The 15,427-nt window shown below is 45.5% G+C and overlaps 1 protein-coding gene across 1 annotated transcript in view; it reads left to right on the plus strand.

Annotated features, from left to right (window-relative positions):
* The window catches only part of LOC123378672 (ovostatin-like), a 55,691-nt gene extending 41,747 nt beyond the window's left edge, over positions 1-13,944 (plus strand). The window contains exons 28-36 of the mRNA XM_045032752.1: positions 1,207-1,372; positions 4,283-4,503; positions 5,362-5,577; positions 10,716-10,840; positions 11,228-11,318; positions 11,884-11,952; positions 12,837-12,939; positions 13,315-13,380; positions 13,771-13,944. Of these exons, the coding sequence (XP_044888687.1) occupies positions 1,207-1,372; positions 4,283-4,503; positions 5,362-5,577; positions 10,716-10,840; positions 11,228-11,318; positions 11,884-11,952; positions 12,837-12,939; positions 13,315-13,370 (1,047 nt within the window). The 3' untranslated portion in view covers positions 13,371-13,380; positions 13,771-13,944. The remainder of the gene's footprint in view (positions 1-1,206; positions 1,373-4,282; positions 4,504-5,361; positions 5,578-10,715; positions 10,841-11,227; positions 11,319-11,883; positions 11,953-12,836; positions 12,940-13,314; positions 13,381-13,770) is intronic.
* Positions 13,945-15,427: the final 1,483 nt, after the last annotated feature.

Genomic DNA, 15,427 nt, shown 5'->3' on the forward strand with positions numbered 1-15,427 from the left:
GAATGTGTATGCATTCATTGTTCTTAATAAAGAAAAGGGGCTACATACTACCCCCAGTCTTCAAGCAGAAATTCCACTACAGTCAACAGGTTCTTGGGCAGTAGTATATGGTTCAGTGTAATTTCTGATTAAAAGAAATGCTAGACATGCCTGCAAACTTGTCAGGTATATCTCAATTTATTATGAAGAGCCTATCTCATAGAGCTGGAAGGGACCCTGAAAAGTCATTGAGTCCAGCCCCCTGCCTTCACCAGCAGGACCAAGTACTGATTTTGCCCCAGATCCCTAAGTGGCCCCCTGAAGGACTGAATTCATAACCCTGGCTTTAGGAGGCCAACGCTCAAACCACTGAGCTATCCCTCCCTCCCTCCACTTGTGCTTGTATTGTATCTCAGCCTTAAACATGAGTCACTCAGGACCAGGAGACAGTTCAGGGCAGACCCTTGAAACATCCAAATCGGCCTGTTAACTCATGTGTCTCTGACCATGTGCAGAGGTGGAGTAAGTTCTGATGACTGATACACATGCTGCAACCAGTTAAAAATGTAAAAATCCATTAAAATGAGGGACAAGTTGTGTCTTGCTTTACAGTGGTTGGTGTAAGGGAGAGCAGAGGCTGGGCCTTAGACTCTAAAATGTCAGACTTCCTGACTTGAATTTTCCATACATTTTCTTAGCAGTGTTCTGTTTCTGTCTGAGGAGCTTGCTTCCTCCTGGCCTATATTCTGCAGCAGTGAAGACATGGAGTCAAATTGTGATCTCAGTGACTTTGGGGTAACGTCATTTACTTCAGTGTAAATTAACACTGGAGGCACTGAGAGCAGAATCTGGCCCATAATGTTGAGTTTGTCCATGACTACAGAATGTGATATTACCAATGGAAGTTTAATAAGTTTATTGTAGAGCTAAGAAGAGGCAGTGGGCTGGAAGGGAGACAGAATGAGCTCTGATTTATACTCAAATTTTAACTTCAGTAACGAAACCAAAGGCACTCCTGTGTTATGATGTTTCCCTAGTCTGAAAATCCTTGTTTCAGGGATGTCATGCTGCCCCTTCTGCTGTCCTTTTGGACCTCGAAGGGTCCATGTTCACTGCAGTGATGGTGGCCAGATAAAGTGAGCCTGGAATGTTCTGGAACAGAAATATTTGGCTGAGTGAAGATGTACGTCCCACACACGCGCACAGATCTAATTTATTTCTTTATAGCACCCCGTAGTCCGAAATGGCCTGTTTTGCTTAGAGGCTGCATCTGGAGAGGAAATCAGCAAAGTTTACATCCAAGCACTCCTGGCCTATATCTTCTGCCTGGTTGGCAATGAGGGGAAATGTGACTTCTTCTTGAAGGAGCTGGAGAAATCAGCTAAGAAAGTCGGTGAGTGTCACCTAGTTTTTCTGGGACATTAGCACTGATGGCAGATGGGCCTACCTAGATGATACTGCCACCTTTAATTCTTGTGTTCAAATCTAGAAACCATGGTAACTTTATCTGTCATGGAGTTTGACTCATTAGAAATACATAGGGAGATAGGCAGGCCCATAGGTATGCCAGTTGAAATGGAGATGCTGAGCAGATCTGGGTTTTTTTTAACACACAACCCAGATTAACCCTCCTCTCTATATACTGAAGGAGCCCTTGACTGTCATGCCCACCTCCCTACCTCAACCAGGCTTCCCAAGCTGCCCTTCTCCTGTGCAAATAGGTGCATGCAGATGTCCAATATTATGTAATACTTTGACACCAAACTTTTTGGTTATCAATTATGAGAATTTACTGGGCCTGATTCAGACCTCCCTTTCACTGGTGCAAATCAAGGGTAGCTGGAAGGAGAGACCAATGTCTCTCTCTCGCTTTATTTCTAGCCTTTTCTCTCAATCTATCTGCCTTATCTTTTTATGTGACTATCCTGTAGAAAGGGTGACATCTTGTGGCACATGAATATAATTGCAGTCTAATCCCAAAATCTCCAATCCCTACTGCAGAGTAGTCTGCTGGAATATTGTGTTCAGTTCTGGTCCTCCTAGTCTCAAAAAGGATCTAGAAGAAATACAGGGGGTTCAGAGATAGAAGACGAAACTGACTAGAGGAATGGGATGATTTCCATTAGAAGGTAAATTGAAGGAGGAAAAAAGAGTATTTAAAGCAGAGACGGAAAGAGGAAAAATAAAAGAATGATATGGAGAAGATAGATTGTGTGCTCCTGTTCTGCCTTTTTCATAATACCCGACTAAGGGAACATTCAATGCCATTGAAAGGCTGAAAGGCAGCAAATTTAAAATTGATAAAAAAGCAAATGCTTATTAATAAAACACATAATTAGTACATGGAACTCATTGCTACTAGAGCCCATTGAGACCTAGAACTTATCAGGATTCATAAAAAATCAGAAGCATATATGGACAATGAGAATATCCACAATTACATTAGGTAGGATTGGAAAAAAATACCCAAAGTTTGAAAGGGATTAAGTTGTTATATTTCAGAGTGTAAGACTACCCATACCCAAAGTATGGAAAAACCATCTTCATGGGTAAATTATTCCATAACTGCCCACTTTGAAATTTCTTGTACCTTCCTCTGAAGGTGGCTGGTTCTGGGCACGGTCAGAGATAGGGTACTGGACGAGATGGACCATTGGGCGGGTATGGCATAACAGTTTCTCGGTTCTCCATGACCAGAGCTTCAGTGAAACATCAGGAGACTTAACCAACTATCAAATAATGGAAAGTTTCAACAGACTTTGTTTTGGATAGTTGAGGTTTGACTGCACCGAGCAATCTCCCTCAGAGTCCCAAATCCAGCCTCTTTTGTCTCCCTGCTCACCTCAGGAAAGGAAGATGCTGTGATTAAGAATGGAGCTTGCAGGATTTAACACCTGGTACACCCTACCTAGCCTTTGCAGTTCTCCCAGTCCTAGAGAGAGCCAGGGGTAAGAATCAGATTTTGCCCTCCTTTACTTCTGTAAATAAGGAGTAACTGGATTTACTGGAACTGGCAAAGGTACAGAAAAGGCAACAAAAATATGAGAGATATGGAATAACTTCCATTTGAGGTGAGATTAAAGTTTGGGACTGTTCAGCTTGGAGAAGAGACCAGTGAGGGGAGCTATGATAGAAAGCTATAAAGTCATGAGTGGTGTGGAATAAGGAAGTGTTATTTACTCCTTCACATAACACAAGAACCAAGGGTTACCCAAAAAAGTGAATAGGCAGCAGGTTTAAAACAAACAGAAGAATGTGGAACGTTGCCAAGGGGATGTTATGGAGGGCAAAAGTATAACTGGGTATGAAAAAAGAGGAGGAGAGGTTCATAGATGGCTATTAACCAATATGGGCAGGGACCCAACCCTATTCTCCGAGTGTTCCTAAACCTCTGACTGCTAGAAGCTGGGACTGGATGACAGGGGATGATGGATCACTCAGTTGCTCTGCTCTGTTCATTCCCTCTGACACATCTGGCACTGGACACTGTCAGAAGACAGGATACTGGGCTAGATGGACCATTGGTCTGACCCACTATGGCCTTTCTTATGTTCCTATGTTCAGTGGAGTTTCTCTGAAGTTACAACAGTGTACATAAGAAGATCTGGCCAGAGGGCTGAGACCTAAACATTTATGTCCCCTACTGGAGTGCAGAGCACTGAGTTTTTTCTCCACGGTCCTCCCATCCTTCTGGAGAAAGAAATGATATGTCTATGCTATACCCCACGGCTGGTGGTGTGTAGTGTGTGTGCAGCTGAATACCACAGTGAAAAGCAGGCTCCATCCACGCTGTAGTGTGTAGTTACATGTCAGTGAAAGGTTCTGGTGGTGGGGTTGTGGGGGGGGGAGCGGCTCCCCGCAGCTGGATCCTTGCACTATGATGAGGAAAAGCACCGGCAATGGGTAGCTGGCAGAGCCTTTCTTTGCTGCCTCGCCTCTGCCAGAACCTTTCCACACTGCCCGTGTCTTTCCCTGAAGTGGGGAGACGCTCCAGCAGCACGGAGACAGTGGAACACTGCATTGCGAGAGGCACAGCTTGGGCAAGTAGAAAGCCATGTAGGGTAAGTACTTGGGTACATACCCACAGCTTTCAAGCGTGTCTGTACTCTACTCACCTAAGCAGTGCCTCTCCACCTGCACTGCTATTTATACTTGTGCTAGGGGGGCTATCCATCTATGTACTCTACAGGCTGCCAAAAGAAGACATACCCAAAGACTGGGACTGGGTCTTCTGCATGGCAGCACAGACTACTAATTATTAAGCTGCTCTTCTGGTTCTTCACAATCTCTTTTGTGTTCTCAGGCGGCTCAGTGCACTGGGAGCGGGAGGTAAAGCCCCCTGCAGAAATATTCCCCTCTTTCTATTCCCGTGCCCCCTCTGCTGAGGTTGAGATGACCAGCTATGTGCTGCTAGCAGTGGTCCACAAACCCAAACGGGCTCAAAAGGACCTAACATTCGCCTCACAGATTGTGCAGTGGATCATCAGACAGAAGAATTCCTATGGGGGCTTCTCTTCCACCCAGGTACAGCAACTACCTTCTGCCCTCTAATCACGCCCAGGAAATCGCAGGCAGCTGCTCACATAGGCCAGCTGCATTAGAGATTGAGAGAGAGCCAATGGGACTGTGACTAAAGAGATCCATTGGCCGCTTTCTCCCACATATAGTACAGGCCCTATTCCAGAAGCTGGAGTAGCAGCTATGAAGGGATTGCAGGCTTCCCCACACCCTGCCAGCTGCCACCCCTAGCCTCAACCTCTACGTATAAAGTGCCAATGCACTCAAGCTCTTTGCAGAATGGTGTGTGTGTAAATGTCATCTGCTGGGGGAGCAGAACATTAGAGTTGAGTTCTGCTGCCCAGAAGACAATCTGGTCCTAAATGTGCCAAGGTGAAAGTCACATGGCAGCAATTGAATAGTAACAGGTACAGTTAGATCTTCACATGGGTAGGAGCTCAGAGAATTCCTTTAGTCCCTGGTTCTCAGTGTATTACTGATGTGTGTATGATTTGCTAACAGACACACCTGGTGCACTGAAGTGTGCCCTAATGTTCTACAGGACTCAGTTTCCAAGATGAACTGGGATGGGTTTGGGCTCATCTTCACTAAAATCTTGTGAGCTGTGAAATGACTGTAGTCTGTACTGGAACCATGTGTTTAATAATCCCATGCAGTATCATAGAATCATTAGGGTTGGAAGGGACCCCAGGAGATCATCTAGTCCAACCCCTTGCTCAAAGCAGGAACAATCCCCAAATGGCCCCCTTGAGGATTGAACTCACAACCCTGGGTTTAGCAGCTCAAACCACTGAGCTATCCCGTCCCCCTGTAGTGTCCCAATACAGTGTGTCTGTAATTGACAATTATTCTACACTTTTTCAGGACACAGTTATTGCTCTTCAAGCGCTGGCTGATTATGGTGCAGCAACCTACTCTGAGAATGGCCAAAACACAGTTAAAATCAGCTCCAGCAAGCCTTTTGAGAAGGTCTTTGAGGTGAATAGCCAGAACAGGCTACTGTTGCAGCAGAGTTCCCTTCCTGATGTCCCAGGGAATTATATCCTGGAAGTCAATGGCGATGGATGTGTCTTTGTGCAGGTAAGTGCTCACCCTATCCTTCAGCGTGTGGCTTCTTCACCACATAATACAGCCTTTCTTCTTTTGTGTCCCTCTCTTCTGTCCAGAGTCTCTCTCTCTCTCTCTCTCTCTCTCTCTCTCTCTTTTCCTTCCTTCCTTCCTACCTCCCCTGTTATTTCTTTTCTTAAGACTCTTTGGACAAATATATCAACTTCTTTAACTCCAGTTCAGGAAGAAAGAAAGAATTGGCCCTTGGTGTTTTTTCTCTGTATCACACGTGATTAGTTTTTTCTTAGGTGATGACTGGTAACTGGACATGTGTCACACACAAACATCCTCCTATTTATTTGTAAAACTTGAGTTCCAGTTGAAGGAGTATGGTTTACCTATCTGTCAGTCATAGGACTTTATACTACTTCCCATCTTTGTATTATCCAACTGCTTCCATGTCAAATCAATAGCAATCTTCCTATTTGGGGTAAAAATCTGCCTGGGATATTTTAGTCTGAGTGGTTGGATAGATAAATTTGTTAGATGTTTTCAGAAATTTGTTTTTTGTGGGGGGGCAGGCATTTGTTTTGTAGATGTTTGATAGATGAGCGCCATCAGTGTCGTGAGTCTCACTGTTGCAATGGTGGAAAGATTTTTTTTCAAAGAGGAAGGTTTTGCAGGATTTCCTAAAGATGGTCAGGCTCTGTATTCACCTGATCTCCTCTGGCAGTCTATCCCAGAGCCAGTTCCCTTCTACTGATCATGTCTTGTCCCTAGCTCTCACATGCTTCACTCTGGGCTTTTTGATTCGCATCCTCCCAGAGGAGCCCATCTCCCTGGCAGAAATCACATCAGAATTCAGTCCTTAAGCTATGGTCTTCAGACTGCAACACGGAAATGGGAGGGAGAAATCGTGGGTCCTCTTCTGGTCTCTTCCACTGACTCATAGAGTGACCTTGAGTAAATCACTGCAACAAGGATGGTCCACAGGAAAAGCTGTAGTGAAGCAGTGCAGCACTGAATGGATGGGGAAAATGTCATATGATGCTGCCAGAACTGGGAACACGAGCATTATGAGGTCAAAAAACCCAAAGAGCTGCTATAGTTTACAATGGCTAACTCTGATAGACCAAAACTCTGTGCACCTCTCTTTAGAAACATTTCATCCATTAAAATAGCAGCTGCCAAGAGGTTAACAACAGAAGCCATTTGGAATACGGAAGATGCCTGGGGTTACTTCAGGTTGAAGTTGCAGGAGCTGTCAGAGGCATGTATCACGAGAAAGGGAAAACGGTTCGTAGGTAGCAGTTTTAGACCGAGCTGGATAAGCAAGCATCTTAGAGGGGTGAATAAGAAAAAACAGAAAGCATACAAGGAGTGGAAAATGGGAGGGATCAGCAAAGAAACCTACCTTATGGAGGTCAGAGGGTGTAGGGAAGCAGTGAGAAAGGCAAAGAGCCGGGTGGAGATGGACCTAGCGAAGGGGATTAAAACCAATAGCAAAAGGTTTTTTAGCCATATATATAGGAAGAAAACCAAGAAGGAAGAAGTGGGACCGCTTAAAACTTTAAACGGAGTGGAGATTAGGGATAATCTTGGCATGGCACAATATCTGAACGAATATTTTGCCTCGGTCTTTAATGAGGCTAATGAAGGGCTAAGGAATAGTGGTAGAGGGACTGATGGGAATGAAGATATGGGGGTAGACATTACGGTATCTGAGGTAGAAGCCAAACTTGAACAGCTTAACGGAAGTAAATCGGGGGCCCGGATAATCTTCATCCTAGAATATTAAGGGAATTGGCGAGTGAAATTGCAAGCCCGTTAGCGATGATTTTTAATAAATCTCTAAACTCGGGGGTTGTACCATTTGACTGGAGATTAGCTAATATAGTTCCTATATTCAAGAAGGGGAAAAAAAGTGACCCGGGTAACTACAGGCCTGTTAGTTTAACATCTGTAGTATGCAAAGTCATGGAAAAAATTTTAAAGGAGAGAGTGGTTACGGACCTTGAGGCCAATGGCAACTGGGACAAATTACAGCATGGTTTTACGAAAGGTAGATCGTGCCAAACCAACCTGATCTCCTTCTTTGAGAAAGTAACAGATTTTTTTAGACAAGGGAAATGCGGTGAATCTAATATATCTTGATTTCAGTAAGGCGTTTGATACGGTACTGCATGAGGAATTACTGGTTAAATTGGAAAAGATGGGGATCAAAATGAAAATCCAGAGGTGGATAAGGAGCTGGTTAAAGGGGAGACTGCAGAGGGTCGTATTGCAGGGTGATCTGTCGGGTTGGAGGGGGGTTACCAGTGGAGTTCCTCAAGGTTCGGTTTTGGGTCCGATTTTATTCAATCTATTTATCGCTGACCTCGGAACCAAAAGTAGGAGTGGGCTGATAAAGTTTGCGGATGACACGAAGTTGGGAGGTATTGCCAATTCGGAAAAGGATCGGGATATCCTCCAGGGAGATTTGGATGACCTTGTAAACTGGAGTATTAGTAACAGGATGAAATACAATAGTGAGAAGTGTAAGGTTATGCATTTAGGGATGACTAACAAGAATTTTAGTTATAAGCTGGGGACGTACCAGTTGGAAGTAACGGAGGAGGAGAAGGACCTAGGAGTCCTGGTTGATCGTAGGATGACTATGAGTAGGCAATGTGATGTGGCCGTTAAAAAAGCTAATGCGGTCTTGGGATGCATTAGGCGAGGTATTTCTAGTAGAGATAAGGAGGTGCTAGTCCCGTTATATAAGGCGTTGGTGAGACCTCATTTGGAGTATTGTGTGCAGTATTGGTCTCCCATGTTTAAGAAGGATGAATTCAAACTGGAACAGGTACAAAGAAGGGCCACTAGAATGATCGGAGGAATGGAAAGCCTGTCGTATGAAAGGAGACTTGAGGAGCTCGGTTTGTTTTCCTTAACCAAAAGAAGGATAAGAGGAGATATGATTGCACTCTTTTTAAATATATCAGAGGGATAAATACCAGGGAAGGAGAGGAATTATTTCAGCTCAGTGCTAATGTGGACACGAGGACAAATGGATATAAATTGTCAGTCAGGAAATTTAGGCTTGAAATTACACAAAGGTTTCTAACCATCAGAGGAGTGCAATTCTGGAACAGCCTACCGAGGGAAACAGTGGGGGCGAAGGACCTCCATGACTTTAAGATTAAGCTAGATAAGTTTATGGAGGGGATGGTATGATAGGATAACGGGTTTAGTCAATAGGTCAATTACATGCCACACTGGTAATTAGTACAAAGGGTCAATGATAGGATATTGTTAGCCTTTTTCCAGAGGGTCTGGCTGGAGAGTCTTGCCCGCATGCTCGGGGTTCAGCTGACCACCATATTTGGGGTCGGGAAGGAATTTTCCTCCAGGGTAGATTGGCAGTGGCCCTGGAGCTTTTTCGCCTTCCTCCAAAGCATGGGGCAGGGGTCGCTTGCTGGTGGATTATCTGCTACTTGAAGTCTTTAAATCATGATTTGGAGCATTCAACAGCAGAGTCAAGGGAGAGAATTATTTCAGGAGTGGGTGGATCGGCTTATGTGGCCTGCATCTTGCAGGAGGTCAGACTAGATGATCATAATGGTCCCTTCTGATCTTGAATTCTATGAATAGCACTGCCCCCTTGTTCCTGCTGAGTGGCTGCACCTTGAATCTTAACCCATATAGTGTGCTAGTCATGGTGGAAAGGATCCTCCTAGACAAATGTCAGACTAAAGGACAACAAACTTTGAACCTTACTTTGCCATCTCCAGACAACACAATCAATGAGAGGAAGGATAGTGATGTGATCAATGCACTGGACTCGGGGGATCTGGGTTGAATTCCTGGCTTTGGCAAAGTTGCCTATGTGACTTTGGGCAAGTCACTTAATCTCTATGTGTCTCAATTCCCATCTGTAAAATGGATATTGTTACAACCTGGTGCAGTACCCCCGTATAGTCATCAGTCTGTTGTGAGTGGGCCCAATCATTGTTGTGAGTGGGCCCAGTCCAAGCCAATTAGAGCTAGAAACAATGACTAGACTCTACCCAGATCTGAGACTCCCCAGAGCACTCAGAAGCTCAGATCTGCTGGTATATGGGGTGCTGCCATCCAGCTGCCCTAGATCCTGAAACCTCTCAAGCCTCCCAGTTGCTTACGCATACTCCGTCAGAGTCCCAGCTAGGCTAAGGATCTCTGGGCCTCTACTGGGTCTTTGGCAGGAAAGTAAGCAACACAGGCTTAGCAAAGGTGTTTCTTAACCATCGTGGCTTTACTTTTAAAGCATTCAAGAGTTACAGATCTTTGAAAATAACAGAAGCCCGGAGACACACTGTCCCGAGTCCGATCTCATCCCTTCTGTAAGTCCCTGGTTTGTCAGACCCTGCTTAGCCTGAAATTCTCTTCTGCCCTCTCTCTTTCAAGCCCTTCTTACATGTTGCAGTGGATGGGCCCTTGCACAGAGCAGAATCTTGCTCTTAAATAGGGCCATGACTCTGAGCCATGTGCTTGAACTGAGATGCTCCAGATCCCCCAGTTATGCTTGCCCTCTCCCATTGTGGGTCCAGTGTAGAGCATTGTTACATGGGGATGGGCCAATAGTTCAGTCATTCAGAATCAGTAGCCCCAGATGACGCTCAGTGATGGTCCTTCAGAAAGGAGCTAGGGCAGCTGTCTGGAATGCAGTGCAACAGGCTACCCTTGCACAAGTCCAGATGAGTGTTCAACACATAGTGTACAATAGAATTCATAAATCTGATCCAGACATGTCCTACTCAGTTACAGTGATAGCATTTCCCTACTTCAGAGTTTAAAAGAGAACCCTATAAATCCCTAGGCAGATCAAAAGGCTAATGGGGATTACCATTTTTTTCCCCACACTTCTGGCTGTCCACTTGGTGACAGACTTATTTCTGACATTGTTCAGCTGGATGGAACCTCTGTTGTGGGGAAGGGAAGGTTTTTAATGTTACTGATGGAGAGCTTGGCAGTTTAGTGGTTTGCTGAAGTAGTTCTCCAGTCACTAAATGATACCCTTGGTGAGTTGATGCATTCAGTCAGGATTTCTCTAGTCCAAGGAGCAAAAAAAGGGGTTGCCAGGCACCACAACAGGTGGGTCAATAGCTCAGACTGATTTCTAATTTTCATTACCATTTTTTCATCTGTTCCAGACAACCCTGAGATACAACATCCTTCTTCCCAATAAGACTTCTGGGTTCTCTCTCTCAGTGCAGACAGCAAATGCTTCCTGCGCAGACAGTTTCCGGGCAAAGTTTGATATCGTCCTCTCAACCAGGTAACCTCCCTTCAGTTGCCTGGATGACAAGAACTGGCTGGTTAAAACGGGATGGCTTTTGAAGGAACAGATTACAAATATTAAAGGGCTATTAGATGGTCTGTGTAAAATGCCTCAGGGTACTAATTGCCTTGGCCTGATAGATACTTACCCCAAACCCCAGGGATACCACCTCTTTCCAGACAACTGTCCCTCCCTGGGGATACTTGTCCCCTTCTTGAACATCTATCATTGGTCATTTCCACACCTCTTCCATGTTAATAAATGATCAGCAATCACATGCAATTTGAAAAGGCCTTTGCAGACTGTGTGCGCTCTGGAGCCGAAGGTGTCATTGTGTTTCCTCCACATTCATGGTCCAGAGTGACCAAGTCCCTCTCATTTCAGTTACACCGGGAAACGCAATATCTCCAATATGGCCATTATCGACGTCAAGATGCTCTCTGGCTTTGTACCTGTCAGTTCATCCCTTCAGAAGGTAAGGAATGGCAGTCACATGAATAAGCCACCTCAGGGGAAAAGGGGGTTACAGAATATTACAACATGGACTGGATAAAAAGGGGGGCCTGGTTAGCACTGAAAAACCACTTTCCTAGGGATTTTAATGTGTCTGTAGCACTTGAATAGATTATGTATTCTCAGCCTGGGGGTGATACCCTCCAGGAGTCCTGAGCAGGGGTCAGGGTGTCACAACTACCCTGTTTCCTAGATTGCTAAATTGTACGGAGCTCCCAGATAGAACCTGGCTAAATGGGAGTGAGATTCAGGGGAGGGAGGTGTCCTAATATGTACAAGGTTGAGGATCACTGAATTAGATTAACCAACTGGAATTCCAAACGGACTGTCTCCTGTATAAATGTTTAAGTATGTGCATTTCTTGACAAAGCCACTACACACTTGGGTCTCTAGCAAGTGATTATTTTTAGTGACCCATGCTATCCATTAGATAACACTTGGGCTCAGTCATTTACTGCAGATTCTGGGGTGTCTTGCTTTCAGTGATTATTAATATTTTAATATTTCCCACATTTCCTCGTCTAAAGCTTCGTGAGGATCAGAAAGTGATGCAGGTAGAAACCAAGCAAAACCACGTCCTCTTCTATCTGGAGAGTGTGAGTTCTGGAAAATCAATTATTTGGTTTGGGTTTATCAGGTTTTAATTTTGCATAGAAGATACATGCATAACCACTCCACATATGTGTGATAAACTTCATTGCTGGGAGCCAGGGAGCAACCTCCCCAGTGTGCATATAGCTCCACTAGGAGGTTTACTCTACTCTAAAGCAGCTGCCACTAGCACAGACAGGATACTGCACTAGATGGAGCACTAGTTTTATCTGGTCTGGAAATGTTGATGTTTCTTCTCCTCCTCACACCTGCCACATAGAGAATTTCCACCTTCCCTCCATTCAAATTGCACCTGCCTCAGAACTGGAGCTAGCAGGACACAGTCCTGCCCCAGAAGCAGCTTTTCTAGTCAGAAAAAAGTGTTGCATCTTGAAAGTTGATTCCCCTGAGGCCCTGCAGGACTAGCAATGGGAGAGTTTACACCATTGGAAAGGGGAGATTCCCAGCTTCTCCATGGGATGCACACCCTCACTTCTATGCTTGGAGGGACTGCAAAACATTAGACTTCAATGTCATGACCATTTGGGATTTAGGCTATTTTAGGGCCTTTTTAGATGTTGTTTTTGCTTCCTCTGAGCCCTGTGTATTGGGGCTCATGATGACTCAGGATCACAGCAATACAGGAAGGAGAGGAAAATTAGAACCAATAACATTAAAAAAAAACCTCTCTCTAAGACTGTGTTTCTAAAATGACTGCTACAGGCAGGTAAATAATGGATGCCAGGGCTAGAGTGCATCATGCACACAGGGTGTGTGTGTGTGTTGGGAACCCACCACAGCTTAGCAGTCCCTGGGGTTGACCCTTTACAGAAGAGTCAGTGTTCTATGAACAAAAGCTGATGCCGACCTCTGTCCCTCACATTCCCAGGTCTCATGGAAGACTATCAGTTTCTCTTTCTCAGTTGAACAAGACCTTCCTGTGTCCAACATCAAACCAGCTTCAGTGTTGATCTACGATTACTATGAAACAGGTAGGAGGGTTTTGTTTAGACCATACACCAAATGGGAGGAAGTGTCACTGCATTTACTAAAGTTGATGGAGGGCCATTACAACTGGGAGGCTGATGAGGGCCTTGGAACTCAATAGGGGTTTGAGCCAAACCTACTCAAGTCAATGGAGAGACACCTGTTTACTTCAATGAGCTTTGGCTCAGGCCATCTGTGCTGAATGTGCATTACAAGCCTGCTGTGGAATAGGTGATGAACTAGAACTGAGAAGATTTCAAAGAGATCCATTCTGAGCTTCTATGGATCAGGGATACTCCACAGGGAGGGGAGGTTTGTGTGATGGGCATCAGAGATGGAGTGACTTCTTACTGCAATGGGAATGTTCCCATCTCTTCCAGACGAGAACGCTGTTGCAGAATACAAGTCACTCTGCAATGAGGCTGCCCCTGAATAGCCTGGGAAAGGTAAGTGAGAGCTGGAGACACTGAGCAGATACAAGGAGAATGTGGTGAAGGTGGTGAGTGGAGAGCAAGAAGAAAGGTGAAGTAAGTGGGGAGCTGCACTGAGTAGATGCACCGAGGTGGGGTAAAGAGGTTGATAGAAGTTCCTGTAGGTGTTATATATAACACCTGTCCCTGAGAGAGCCTGGGTCACTAACCCAGAGGGGAATGGTGGGGGCTCAGGGCCCAATGGGGGAGCCCTCAGAGTTCCTGTAGGGATTGGGATGCTTGTATTGAGATGTGGAGACGACATCTGTACACAGTATTCAAGACTGAATCCGTCCTCTCCTAGAATCTATGAATTCTGTGTTTGCCTTGTTCTCGCTGATGTTTCTGCTTTACTTTTTCCTCCAGGACTGTGGTGAATGATGAACAAGTGATCGTGTTTCCCATTTTCCTCTATGTTCAGTCACAGAAAGGGCCATTTCACTGCACTTCACCCTTCCAATCACAGGGGTCCATGGCAACATGTGTCTTTTTTTACCTGAACTTAGGCCTATTGCTTCCTTCCATGAAGCTTTTCTCCAGGTCCATATCCTGAACATGTATTAGTTCTCTTCAATAAATCTTCTCATTATAGGAAATGTGCACCCAGTCTGTGCTTTGCTTCTTTTTTTATAATTTGGTACCAATTAGGACTTTCCCCACAACTCCAATGGGCTGCAATGATCAGAGATGCCATTGTTAACTATGGAGAAATTTCTATAGTCACCAGATTCAGAAGGCCCATCTCAGAGTGATTGATTCAAGCTGTCTCTATGGACCTAGGCAGAGAGCACTGCAAGATTTGGAAGATTTCTTTTACTGCTACAGGGGAAAGAAACTTTTTTATTTTTTTAATGACAGTTCACATAGTGCAGAAACTGATGGGAAAACCAAAGGCAGATAGAGTTTGGATGCAGTGATCTCTGCTCTATCCGACCTCTAGGGACCACCCGGAATGGTCACATCAGCAAGAGCCTCTGCTCGGCCTCCACCCAACAGCAAGGAGATTCTGTTCCAGCAGCATTTTACTGCAATAGCCATTTCCTGCCCATGGCACCATGTCAGAAAGGGAAATGCAGCCACATCTAATAATTGTTGGTTGCTATTGTCATGCAGCACATTTAGCTATTGGTCTGTCTCTCTTCTCTCCTCCGTGGGCCCCATCTCCCTTGGATCCTATGCAATAGCACTGCCACCTCCAACCCCTTGCACCCGCATCACTTATCACTCCAGTCTGGGAGGGAGATGTTTCCTGCTCCTCCTGTAGGTGCTGCTGCCCTCAGTCACAACATCCTAGGATCTGCAGCAGGGGCTGCTGCTCCACCACTGCAGCGCTCCTAGCACAGCAGCCAGCGCCTGGGATTTCATGGCCAGTGACACAATTTCAGCCCTAGCTGGAGCCAGTCTGGGAATGACTCAAGATTTCAGCTCTCATGCATTTCAAACCCTGCCTAGGGGCAATCCTTCTGATTGGCTGCCTTCCCCATTTGCCCACCTCCTGGGGAACAGCAGCCAACCAGGGCTGCTGCAGGTGTCAGACAGTGTGTCCCCCCTCCCATCAGGGGCCAGAGCTGTCTTCAGGTAGAAGTGGGGGAGGGAGCAATTGACACCATCCTTATTGAAGGGGAGAGGACAGTACTGAGCAGAAAGATCAGCTCAGGGTTATCCTACTCACCTTTACTGTAAACAATGGGTCAGTCTGCTTCTCCTCCCTGCAGCACTGGCAAAGACCCCCTGAAGCTGCAGGAGGATCCTAGGTGAAATGAGTCAATGGAATGATGTGGGGCTGGGGGTGCAAAGTTGATGTGGGCCTGGGGCTCTTTCATTGATTGATGGGATGGGGGCAGGCCAGTGTGGGGCTGGGGGTGTAGCACTGATTGATTTAGGAAGTGCTGGAAGACACATCTCTGTCGAGGATCCCAGCTGACTTCATAGTGGGGCCTGGGCTTGGAGCTCTGCTACAGAGCCTCATGCTTTGATGGTCACCCCCATAGTAATGTCACAGCTATTCTCAGTGTGCTTCCTT

This window comes from Mauremys mutica, chromosome 1 (assembly GCF_020497125.1).
Source record: "Mauremys mutica isolate MM-2020 ecotype Southern chromosome 1, ASM2049712v1, whole genome shotgun sequence".
NCBI lineage: Eukaryota > Metazoa > Chordata > Testudines > Geoemydidae > Mauremys > Mauremys mutica.